This window comes from Engystomops pustulosus, chromosome 1 (assembly GCF_040894005.1).
Source record: "Engystomops pustulosus chromosome 1, aEngPut4.maternal, whole genome shotgun sequence".
In the NCBI taxonomy this organism is placed as follows: domain Eukaryota; kingdom Metazoa; phylum Chordata; class Amphibia; order Anura; family Leptodactylidae; genus Engystomops; species Engystomops pustulosus.
Window position 1 is genome coordinate 82,930,691 of NC_092411.1, and position 13,097 is coordinate 82,943,787.

The following is a 13,097-nucleotide window of genomic DNA, read 5'->3' on the forward strand; positions in this document are numbered from 1 at the left end:
TATCTTAAAATTAACATTTATTCCCAGTGAATTATTAAAATCTCATAAAATTGAGGAATCAACACCCTTGAAATCCAAAGCACATAAGGTATCTACAGATTGCATGGCATCTTCCATTGGAGCCGAGGAGCAGATCTTGGTGCATGCATTTTGGACAAAAATAATTCACTTTTCTTCCAGAGTACAGAAATAATTTTAGTCTTTTTGCCTCTGAATCCCGGTCATCTTTTCCAGCTCTCCTTAACCTGCCAAATATCTCATGTATTGCAGAAAATCTTGCCCAGAAATATTCAGTTTTGCTGCCATTTGTAATGTACTTTTTCCTCAGCACTTTTAAATTTTTGCTGTCAAAGTCCCGATGTCTTAGCCACTCTCCATTTTTCATTGCTTTTTGTGCACATTTATATGCAATACTTTGTGTTTATTATTCTGATTTGCATATTTCCAATATTCTCTCCCTCTCCCCTCCAAATGAATTTAATATTTGCCTCTGTCAGTGACACGACTTCTCTATAGCCTTTAATACTTTTATGCTTAGTCCCTCTCGTCTAACAGATCTCCTGATAGCACAACTAGAGAGTAGCACTTTAGAGGCCAGAGAAGGATATCGCGCAAAGTTCAGAGTGAGATGCCACAGGAATTGGGATACAATCCAGGAACGACACTCAGTTCTGCCATCCACAGAGTAATTGGTAATATTTAAGCAATCAACAGCCAAAACATTATTACCAAGGCAACAAAGAGAAAAAGACGAGATAGGAACTGTTCATCCACATATTGAGGGGTCCCGGGAACAGCTGTGAGACATTAAAATATAGAAGAAGAAGATTATGAAAAACCGTGTACACAGAAATTATAGTTTATATTGGATACTGGATATTAACATAACATACTCCTTAAATCAGGTTGCTATAATCTATCATCCGATATGCACTATAGAGGACATTACAGTGTTTTCATCAGCATATGCAAATATCGCGGAAATACACTTAATTTTTGAATACACATTTGCTTATATAGTCACATGTAAAATCACAATATTATAAAAGGGAAAAAAAAAAAAAAAAAAAAAAAATAGAAGAACAGTCGTCCACTTTAAGCACATTACAGCAAATAATTGATATTGTTTCTGTGATATATTATTAAATTTTCCAATATACCTTTCTGTATCAATTCCTCACGGTTTTCCAGATCTCTGCTTGCTGTCATGCAACAGGAAGTTTTTTTTTTCCTTATAAACACTAGTTCATGGACATCACACAGGTGTATGGCTCATTATAACATGATGGTGTTAATCTACAGAGAGTAAACTATGAAACTTCCTGTTGCATGACAGCAAGCAGAGAACGTATATTAGAAAAATGTATAGTTTCATTAGACAAATAATATCTATTATTTTTAGAATGTGCTTAAAGGGAACCTGTCATCAGGAGCCCTTATTTTGGTTCTGCCATGTAGAGAATAGTGTGCACATTGCTAAAAAGTGTTTTTATAATAAAACTGACTTTCTGATAAAGGAAAGGTTAGATGAAAGTTTACCGTTGTCTTTGCAGAGGAGTGTCCTATGGGAGTGGCCAGTGAAGAGTGGTTCCCCACCCTTAGGGAACCACTCTTCACTGGCCACTCCCATGGGACAACACATAGCTTGTCTGCGCTGCTCACTCAATCCTAAGCTCTCAGCCCCCACTGTTGAGGTCCTGTACAACTCCTCTCTCCTGCTTCTTAACTCACACAAGTGTGAGTGAGCTGACATCAGTCGGAGAGGAAGGAGTTGTACAGGAGCACAAAGGTGGGGGCTGAGGCATTTTTTGCAATTCAGCTGTAATGGGCTTCTGCAACCTGCCTGTGAAAATTAGGGCCCTGGTAAAAATTCCCTTTAAATTCAGCGATTGTTGCCAACACTGACTGCTTAGTCAAAGAATTGCTATAGGTGGGAGAGAGCGATTCTTCTTCTTCAAAAAAAAAAAGGTATAATTTAATAGCATTGTTTTTGAACTGTGCGAGACCACTCAAGTAAAAAAAAAATATATATATAAAAAAAAACAAAAACAAAACACCTTTGCTATGTACTTGTTAAAATCCAAACAATTGATTTTTTTTCAACCAGCTATTATCTTCTGCACATTGTAACAGTAGCCTTAGGGTGGGTTCACACCACCTCACTTGCCATACGTTGTTAGGTCATTCCGACTTGTCCTTACAACGTATGGCACAGACGTATCCCACTGTATACCAATACAGCCCCCCCCCCAACTCGACCTTAATGTGGGGGGTGGGGAGGAGGAGTGTACATTGGCAGCAGCTGGCAACTGCCGAAGAACGGGGTGTTCCCCCGGTGAAGTCACTATCCTAATATAGACATGGAACTTTAACGGCTCACCCTCCGAATTTGTGAGGAGGGATGCATTACGCTGTCCCATAGCCAACCATTGCCTACTACGGACGCTGCAGGATGGAAAGATGTAGCTTGCCAAGTCTTTCCATCCTGCATTTTTTGACAGACAGGATGTATAGTGGCCGGATGGAGGCAATAACTATGCGAAGCATATACAAAAAAAAGGAAATGTGGTATGAACCCACCCTTATTGGAAGGGAGCTCTATAACAATCCTCACAGCCTACTCCAATTTATTATGTGATGCTGAAAAGATTAGAATACCTGGTGGAGGACGACCATCATTGATGTTAAATGCCGTTGCAAACATTCCAAATGGAAATGCCCCAATACCAAAAGACATCTGAAATCCTCCATCTCCAAAACCAAACCCTTGGAAACCCTGGAAGAAAAATACAACTTTAAAGATCAAGATCTATCAATAAATATATAGAAGATTTGTCTAGAATCTTGGAACCTTACAAAAAATTAGTTTATTACAAGCACAAAATATCATAGTAAAGCATGTTAAGTAATAAGTGGGAGAGGCTACATTGACATACAGTAATTAGAGCCAAATTTGTCAAAAGGCCTGCATTTAGAACACGTCAAAGGAGTTTTCCAGTTCAATGGCTTTTCCCTGTAGGTGTTAAATAACAAAATACTGTATATACTCGAGTATAAACTTAAGTACCCGATTTTATAAAAAAATAAATATTATATGTATGTATGTATGTATGTATGTATGTATGTATGTATGTATGTATGTATGTATGTATATATAGGGAAATGCAGCCCTTGCATATAATAAAATAAATGCCCAGCAGAGGACCCCCCCCCCCCCAAAAAAAAAAAAAAAATGTATATAAAATTAGACAGCCTCCCGGCAGCACGTCTTTGGGTTCCTGGCTGGGCAGGCAATGCTATGTTACTAGTCTAAGCTAATTGCCGGCACAGAAACGACACTGCTGTGTCAGTTTCTGTGCCGGCAGAACTCATAGGAATGCATTTGCCATCCCCACCAGGAACCCGCAGACGTGATGCGGGGAAAAGAGTACGCCGGGGGGGGGGGGGGGGGGGGGGATTTGTACATGGCAGACAGATAAGGAAAGGAGGCTAAAAATTTACCATTTCCACAATTAAAGAATATTACAGCTGATAGTTCAGATATGTATGGGAAAAAAAAAAAAAAAAAAAAAAATCTGTCCGGGGTGGTCTGTAAGAGATCATCTTTAGCCCGTTGTCTTTATATATCTGCTGTGTAGGAAATATTATACATCTCATCTACACTACTGATTTATGCCTTTTGGTACATAAGGCTTTAGGTATATACAACATGGATTGAATTGTTAAAAAAAAAAAAAAAAACACAACAGGAAATGGCAAATCACAGATTTGGAATCAGAACTTGAATGCCAGGAAGTGCGGTGTGGCCCGTGTCATCTTGTTATTGTTAATTAGTTTCTCTCGAGGGAAGGTCGTTATGTGTTAACTAACAATTCCCATGAGCCAATTCAGAATTACAGATTAGAAGCAATCGTTTCATCATGTGACACACTGTACAACCCTCCATACCCTCAACCTCAACTTAACTCACCCCTCTGTTTTCTGGCTCTGGTCGCTGTCCTTGAGGCCGTGGGGGAGTTTTCTCCCTAATGGACACAAGATTATAAAAGATTATTTCACATTTCAAAATAAAACCAAAACAAATAAAAACACACACACACACACACACACACACACACACTCATCTTAGTTTTTTACTTTTTTGGACACATGTTTAGAGTTGCACCAATATTTGCAAAACCCATCCAACAAAGTTTGTGTTCCCCAACTATTAGTGTTGAGTCCGATTCATCTCAAGAATGCAGATGTGGATGTTTAAAAGGAAAAAAAAAAAAGTTGAAAATTTTTGTGCTAATTAACTCGAGTTGAGCAGGCACAGGCAAAAAAGTTTGAAGGGGTCTCTTAAGCATTTGCAACTATTCAGAAAAAAAGTTGCAACAAGAAAAGTTTTTAAAAAGTGTGCAGGCATAGGGCAGGAACATTCTGGCAGCGGCTGCACCCCTTCACGCCCCCATGGCATGGAAGTGGTGTAGTCGTGATAATCACAATTTCTTGCATTGGATGGAGGAGCACTGATAAATGTCCCCCTATATGCGTAAATGTAACTCACCGTGGGTCTTCTTGTCCTGTGCTTCCTCTTCCATACAATGGTATTACTTTATCACGACTAATTCCAGCTTTGCACACTGGACAAACCTGGCGATTTGGTCTGGTTTCTAACCACTGAAGACAATAAAAGATAAATGTAGTTATTGCTTTACTACATTTTATGAGCAAGACAAGTAAGAAAAATAAGAATAAATAATAATTAACCCATTAAAGGCCCGATACTCATGAGGATGAACAGCTAGGACAATGGCATGGAATGTGAAATTACAAAAATAACATGCAACAACTTTAGGGTATGATTCAAGGGGCACACTTCTCAATGAAAGCATTTCTAGAAATTATGCTTTGGGAAAAACAGTTCCAGAAATATTGTATGATGCTTCATGTCAAAACTATGGTTGCCATTTGTACCCCCAGAGGAAGACAAAAACGAAAAAAACACCACTATAACAAAAGAAAAAAAAAAAACCTCAATAGTTTTACCTGATCACCTAAAATAAATCCTTACACTAAATAGGTTTACACATATAACCTACACATTTTAAAGTTACTTTAACCCCTTTCCTGCACCATGCACGCCCATAAACCAATTATAGATGTAGAAAACTTACTTGATGCAAACACGGCCAGCTAGAAAGATACAAGAAAAAAAATAGATTATCCACATGGCATTACATATACAAGAGACAGACTTTATCAATACAATAATAAATGAAGCATTGAGATATTGCTAGACTGTGAAGTTTTTATTTTGATGATTTTCTTACCAGAAAAGGTGGCCACACAAGCTGATCACGGCATCCTTGGCGGTGTCCAGGCAAATGTTGCACTCAAATGTACTGTCCTGACTGCTCCCCTCGCCATTGCTACTTCCACTTGCACCACCAGGGCCCGAATTCTCTGCAGATGCAGAGGTGGCTGGACTCGCACTTGCCATCTTACCCAGGGCACCACAGGAATGAGAGAACGAATATAAGACAGTGGACCTACCAGGAAGAAGAGGAAGTGATGAAGGCATCTATACCAACATTACGAAGTGAGGCTTAGAAAAAAAAGAAGGGCCAGGCAGACTTACCAAATATGTAATAACTGATCTGCACTGTGACAACTTGCAGCAAGGACAGTCACAGTCACTCAGTGATGGAGCAAGCAGAGATCATGCTATAAGTGTGTGTTGCTTTTTCACTCTGTTACATCATGTCCCCAAAGATTATACTGATGACAGGGAAAAAAAAAAAATTGAAGTGACGCACACAGCAAAAGAAATGGAGAAAGGAGAAATAAAAGGATGGGGAGGGGTTAAAGAGACTAATTAAACCAAGAAACCTGAGAATGCAACAGACACTGGCAGAGAGCAGCAATACACCTTGTCAGCTGTCTGGACCGCCCCTCAGTGTGCACAGGTAGCCCAGCTAATCCCTGCTCCACGGGGACCTACACAGCTGTCAAGCTATTTCACAGCTATAGCAAGACATGTACTGCCTCAGGTTTAACAGGTGACACTACCATACAGATTACACAAAAATACCCCAACTTTACAGCACAATCTGAATAAACCCTAGTCATCGAGTGGTATTTGCTTGTTTGACAACCACTTAAAACGGTCACGGTCCCTCTACATAAGAATGGTTGAACTGATTATTTTTCCACTGAGTAAGGGCGATGCCACACGTGGCCTATTTGGTCCATTTATAAGCATCTGTTTTCAGTCCGTTTAAAACGCATGCATGCGTTTTACAGTTTTCCATGCGTTTGGCTGCTTTGACCCCATTTATCTTAATAAATAAACAGGTTCAAAGCGGCCAAATGCATAGAAAACGGTAAAAAAAACCATGCGTTTTTAAACGGACTGAAAGCAGATGCTTATAAATGAACCAAAAATGCAACGTGTGGCATCATCCTAATATTCTTTAGCCAGGTTAGAAAAGAACATTCAGCTTGTGTCATGTATATAGAGGGCACACACCAGCATGCAAGTGTACAAGCTTTACAATCCTACATCTTGGTGGTAGATGTTCTTTAAAGAGAACCCGTCAAGCAAATTAACCCCCAAAACTAAATATTATTTAATTAACTGCCATTAAAAAGCATTGCCCCTATCCCTTCATTGGCCCTCTACATGACTGTAAACTTCCACTACCACTGGATCCCAGCCTAAATGACCTCCTCACACCATCCTCTGGGCTGTGTACCACTTATCCCAGCACATATTTAAGGACAAAAAACTATAAAATCCATTTTTTTGCTTAACTATTATCTATGCAAATGAGGGTTCGGTGCTTCACTCATGTTACCCTGGCGATTCCACACACCTCAGATACTTAATTATGCATGCCTCCATCTCCGTTGCGTTCCTCCTCCATGGACCGAGATGACCTCACTCTTGTGCAGTCAGGGAATCTCGGGCATCTGCAATGTGTCACATGTAAGCACAGCCGCTGCACATGCGCGATAAGTACTGAGAGCCGAGTGAGGTCACTGGCTCTCTGTCCAAGGAGGAGGAACGCAACAAAGATGGATGCATTAGAATAATTTTAAAAGATAGGAGGCAAAGGATAACAAATTTAAGAAGATTACCACAGTCACCAACTCTGGTTGGTTTCCATGGACAACTAGAACCGTTTTACCTCAGAAACTTCTGATAAATCTCCCCCACAGGAGATTTTGCCCGAATCTATGAGCAAGTGTCCCTGGTTTATCATGCTGGTAGATTTCCTTACAGCTATAGGACTATATGTCATACAGCAGTTAGGGCTATATACGGAGAGGGATCACGGGTGATAGGGCAGCAGCATTATCCTGCTGGTATTTGCAGTATATTGTATGAGTCATCAGGCCCCCTAGGGTTAAAGTACCTTAGGAAACCTGAAGAGTTAGTAAAAGAAAAAACTGTCAGGTGTCCTGCAAAAAATGACAGCTTATAGGGCTCCATAGACGGAACAAGACAGATGTGCACACCATGACTTGCAGGTGACTTATGCAATATGACAATGATGCAAGAGGTCACTAGAAATTCTGATGTCACACAACTTCTACAGAAAGCGTCACTCATCCCAATTGTTAGGAAATGACAACTACTGCTGACAGCCCTGTGACTGCCGCAGCCCGCACAGCATGCTGGGCTTGTAGTCCGAGAGGGATCGGGTTAGCTGTCTATAGCTGCGGCACTGGAGCTCCAGGATCTGGCTTTAGGAAACACCGGATTAGTCCAGGCTCTGCAATGCCCCGCCACTGCGGCTCCATATGGTAAAGGGAGACTGGCAGTGTGCCCCCCGTGCCCGGACCAGCCACTGTCGCTATTACCGACAAGCAGTCTAAGACTGTTAGGAGAGATCTGTGTGACAAGAAAGTCTTTTCCTACTCACCTCCAATAAGCCGAGATCCACCATCACCAAGCGTCAGCTGGAGGCGGCCCTTGTACGTCACTGCCGGGGCACGGAGAGCTGCCACAAACTACAACAGCAGGGATGCATTGCGGCCGGACACGTGATGCAATATGGCGACGCGCAGGGGACCCTCGCAGGAGGCGGAATCTGACTCTAGTAGCAGCGGTGGGGAGGATCTGGAGCGGCTGCGGGAGGCGACCTGGGAACCTCCGGGTGAGAGGCCTCGTAATGGAGCACTTATAGACCAACTGGAAGGGCGGGCACATGAGGGGATGTGTACTGTGTGTCAGACGGGTTGTGCAGGTTTAAAAATATCCTGCAAATGTTATAAAATAACCACAACTCCCATCATAATCCCCGATGAGCCAGCACTAAAGCCCCTGCTGTCCTCTGACTAATCTGATCTAAATGTGCTGGAATTGCAGTTGTACTTATAGGGAACCTGTCATCAGCAACTGACCTAATAAACCACTACCAGTATAATGTGAAACAGCATCACACCTTCTAGTTATTGTTTCTTTCATGTCCCACTGTGGTGGCATCATCCAGAAAATCAACTTTGAAGTGAGTTATAAATTGGTTGTGTAAAGTCAAGTAGGCGGAGAGTTTAACACTGAAATCAAGGTGGGGAGCTCTGAACGCCGCCTCCTCCTCTGTGATTGCATTGGGCTTCAGAGAATCTGGTTATTGATGTCTCTTAATGCAAATCCATCAGACAAGGGGCTTTCCACAGAAAAGAGAGCTTGACTTTAGTGCTAAAATCTCCGCCTCCTTGACTTTGTACAACCAATTTACATACCACTTGAAAGTAAATTTTCTCGATAATGCCACCACCCTGGGCCATGAGAGGAACAAGATTTGGAAGGTGTTTGGCTGCTTGACCACATACTGGTAGTGGTTTATTAGGTCAGTTTCTGCTGACAGGCTCCCTTTAAAGTAAATCTACCATTTGATTTCATGCATTAGGAACCAAACATACCTTGAGATTGCTGTAGCTACACTGATGCAGGCACATGTCTTGTTTAATCCCTGTGCTGAGTGGTTTTTCTGTGAAAACATAACATTCAGGGCCATGGGAAAGCTGGATTGCTTCAGCCTGCCATTGATAAACACATTACAGGAGTTTTCTGAACAGTCCAGATAGGACTAATCAACCTGAATTGAATCACTCATACACAGCAGCTGGGTGATGGTGCAGTGAATGATTACTTCTTCTTGTCAGGCACGACACAGTGATTACATCATTCTCTGGTGCAGTACATACTTAATGGGGCACATTTACTTACCTGTCCGACAGTGTTTACCGAAAGTGCATTGTCCAACAAGAATGCACTCTGATGCGATTCACTAAGATCGTGCGCCCGATATCCTGCGTGTGTCGCTTCTCCGCTCAGGTCTGCCGGAGTTCACCTTCTTTTTCCTGGTGCATGTAAGTGCTTGGGCTTGCGACACAATTTGAAAGTCCGAATCAGTCGAATTGTCCGACTGCGCGCCCTGCCCCCCAATTTGTCACATGGAAGCCAGCACAGCTGCGCCAAAAATCGATTGTGTGCAACACAATCCCTGCGCAGACATCTGTTAAATACCTGTCAAAGCTGTGCAATCCCTGAAAATGGCGAACAGTCCGACAAAAGTGCGATCCGCGACCCTTAGTAAATAAGCCCCAATGTGAGAGGAAAAATGCAGAGCCAGGCAAAGTAGCAAGAGAGCTTCATTATCACAATTTTACAATTGTTTTTTCAGCAAAACCACTCAGCTCAGGGATTAAACAAGATATGTTTCTGCATCCGTGTACATAGAGCATTCTCAAGGTATGTTTGGTTCATAATGCATGAAATCAAATGATAGAATTTTTTTTTTTTTTATAGAATGTAAAGTCAAGAATGGTAGGTGGCTGCCTGTGCATCTGCTTCGGCTCTACTAAGTAACTAGCAACATGGAAGAACGCGCCTCTCGTAGTGTATGTATGTATCTGATCTCCCAAGGGGATCAATAAAGTACTATTGTTCTGTATACAGTCAGGTACCATGTGTCTGCATTGCTAAGCAGCCTTATGACTGGAGCCCGCTTTGGATGACAGTACAGGTAGACATGCCTTTCTTGCAGTCATGTTCAAGAAATTCAGTTTTAGTTTTTATGTAAATTAGATTCTTGGTGCACTGTGTGTGTTAATGTACCTGGTTTCTGATTTCTATGGACTTTGTCAATCAGTTGTGCAGTGTAGAAAGTAGAAAATGGTTTAACCAACTGACAGAAGCTGTGTCTGAAAAGTCTAGAGCCCTGCACACTGTCAGTAGTTCTTGGGACTTCCAGTGGTTTGGGGCAGTGTACTAAACAATATTCTGTAATGATCATACAACGGTATCATGATCCACAATAGTATGGTAGGATGGCACCTGCCAGCAGGTCACTCGACTCATGGCTCCAAAGGGCTAAAGGTGGAAGTTCAGCAGGGTAAGTACAATATGGGTGACCCTATTAGGGTATGGTACTCACCCTGTTAAACTTTATTATTTATGTCCAAGCCCTTTAACACCTCTGCTATCCAAAATCCCACAATGTTTATCAACTGTTCTTCAGCTCCCACATTTTTAAACTCCTTATTATGGATTAACTCTCCCCTTGCTCTGCAGCATTTTTGTCACTTAAACACTGAAAACCTTATTAAAGGAAATCAACCACATACATAACATAAAAATAACTATTAATACTCACCCCTGCTCCTCTTCACCTTAATCCTGGGCTGCTCGTCCCTAGTCTTGACACTTAGCTTGGCCCCATGCTACATGCTGCTATCTGGCGCTGCTAATTATGCACACCTTTCTCTCCTATGCTGCTCTCGCGTGACGTCACCTCCCTCTCCCAGTATGAGGAGGGAGCTGCGGGTGTGTGCATAATTAGCAGCCCGGAGCGCCAAACATCTTGTCCCTGCACTCCATGCTGCTGCTAATTATAAGCTTTGTAGGATATCCCGGTGTGTCAAAACTAATGCCGGGATCAACATGAAGAGGGTTGGGGTGAGTATTAAAATTTTATTTTGTTATGTCCGTGGTTGATTTCCTTCAATAGCTCCTCACTTCCTCCCATCTTGCAAGACTCAAATTTTCTATAATTACTGAATTGGTTTCTCTCTAAATTGCAGGTTTGGTGAAAAAACCTCGACAGGGTCTAGAGGACTGTGCTTCTCCGGTTGTTCCAAGTTTACGGTATGTATAGTAAAATATCATGGCAAAATTTTGCATCTTTTCTGAAGCCCTCTGAACATTTTCTTGTTTTGTAGGGTTCGACCTGACAAACATGAACATGATGGCAATGAACTCCAAACTACCCCTGAATTCCGCAGTCATGTTGCCAAGAAGCTTGCTGCCCTACTGGACAGGCAAGCATCAGCACTTATTAAATGAAATCCTGCTCGTTTTTGCTTTATTTATAATTTGTCTGTGTTCTTTAGCTGCATTAAAGAGATACCAGCAAGTAAAAGCTTCAGTCAGAAATCTACAGCAGCATCAGATTCAGCATCAGAAGATGAAGGTAAGTAACACAATGACACACTTGTCATTCTTCTATTTAGGACACTGTAATGCTGTTTTGCTGCAGTCGGCAACACATTCCCTTCAAAGAAAAGCCAAAACTGCAAGAATGCAGAAGAATGAATTTTACATTCAAAATAAATATTATATGCAGTCATGAGAAAAATAAAAAAAAAACAAAACTGGAATTAGGTTTGTTTTCTATAGGAATGGTACCATTTTATATTCATAAAAATGACCTCAATTTTTCCAATCTAAGATAAAATTGATTGCATTCGCAAGGAAATGATTTCACAATCCACAAACTCCATTATAATTTCATAATCCCCTTCGCTCCCCCACTACCTGCCTCAGTGACCCCGTCCCCTCACATGTCTAACAGTCCCTCTCCCCTTTGGTCACTTCTCAAGTCACTAAAATCTTCGACATCCCTCTCTCCTCTAATGTCCTGTCCCCCCCAAATCCCCTTACCCGGCATGCAGAGACTTATTTTACAAGCTACAGAAAAGATAAGGTCTTTATCATAGAGGGAAGGCAGAGCCGTGTGTGTGTGTCATAGGTGAGATAGCAAAGCTGAGTATTTCATTGTGTCTTATATCCATCTTGTGACTCTGATCTGTTTCATCTCTGTTTTCTATTTGTCAGATTCTAGTAGACTGTTCAGAAGCTATATGAAAGTGTAAATAAACCTGTACCCTGATAATATAACCACATTGTCCGCACAGAGCATCTCAACGCACTAGAGGGATCATAAATTGTCTGGTTCTAGAATCGCTCTAAAACCACTCTAGAATTTTATACTGACCATTACTAGGTAGTAGGGAATATGTCAGTTTTTAAAAATAAAGGCAATTTTTAACCCTTTACTTCAGTGTGGGCGGGGGCTCTAAGCAGACACATTGGGGCACATTTACTTACCCGTCCCTGCGCGAATCCCGAGGTGTGTTGTCCGACGATCCTGCACAGCTGCTGTGATTCACGAAGATTGTGCGCCTGATTTCCTGCATGTGTCGCTTCCCCGCTCAGGTCCGCAGGAGTTCACCTCCTTCTTCCTGGTGCATGTAAGTGCTTGGTATTGCGACACAATTGAAATGTTAAATCCCGCTGTTTGTCCAAATCAGTCGGATCCTCCGACAGCCCACCCCCTGATTTGTGTCGCGTGAAAGCCGGCGCGATTGCCAGACAACCCCGGTGCGATCCCCGAAAAGTTGGAAAATGCGGCCGCAGGGCCCTTGGTAAATAAGCGCCATTATGTTCCATCTAGTTCTGTGAGCTGAAAATATGGTTATATTATCAGGGGACAGGTTTATATACTTTCACCTGGCTTCTGAACATTGTACTAGTATCTGACACGTGGAGAGATGAGACAGATTTAAGATGATGAGATCCATTAGATGCCTATTGCACACAGTGCTGCACAGTTAGCTCTCCTACATTTCTTCTCAATAAAGAACTTATCTGCCTGTAGCTTGTAGCCCTCGTCTGGCTGCTGCTGCCGGCAGGAACTCAGATTCGTCCTGCACTGCAGGGGGGCAGGGTTAGGGTGCAGGGAGCAGAGAGAGAAACTCGGCGGCACTGCCGTCACACACAAATGCAAGATGGCTGCCCTGACCCTAAGTCAGTAGTTACATGG

General features: G+C 42.1%; 2 protein-coding genes across 3 annotated transcripts in view; one reads left to right on the forward strand and one right to left on the reverse strand.

The window, feature by feature from the left end:
* On the reverse strand, positions 1-8,311 carry RNF185 (ring finger protein 185). 2 transcript variants are annotated; one of them, XM_072146038.1, is made up of 8 exons: positions 7,914-8,309; positions 5,624-5,763; positions 5,316-5,534; positions 5,160-5,178; positions 4,550-4,662; positions 3,971-4,025; positions 2,659-2,776; positions 1-797 (listed from the first exon to the last, which is right to left on the reverse strand). In XM_072146038.1, exons 3-8 carry the CDS (start codon positions 5,483-5,485, stop codon positions 700-702), a joined length of 573 nt encoding a protein of 190 aa, XP_072002139.1. In that variant the 5' UTR covers positions 5,486-5,534; positions 5,624-5,763; positions 7,914-8,309; the 3' UTR covers positions 1-699. The 2 variants fall into 2 exon arrangements, with proteins under 2 accessions (XP_072002139.1, XP_072002148.1); XM_072146047.1 differs by lacking the exon at positions 5,624-5,763 and having other exon boundaries at positions 7,914-8,311.
* The window catches only part of C1H12orf43 (chromosome 1 C12orf43 homolog), a 10,779-nt gene continuing 5,642 nt past the window's right edge, over positions 7,961-13,097 (forward strand). Inside the window, exons 1-4 of the mRNA XM_072146026.1 lie at positions 7,961-8,147; positions 11,077-11,140; positions 11,215-11,313; positions 11,386-11,465. Coding sequence (XP_072002127.1) covers positions 8,045-8,147; positions 11,077-11,140; positions 11,215-11,313; positions 11,386-11,465 — 346 coding nt within the window. The 5' untranslated portion in view covers positions 7,961-8,044. The remainder of the gene's footprint in view (positions 8,148-11,076; positions 11,141-11,214; positions 11,314-11,385; positions 11,466-13,097) is intronic.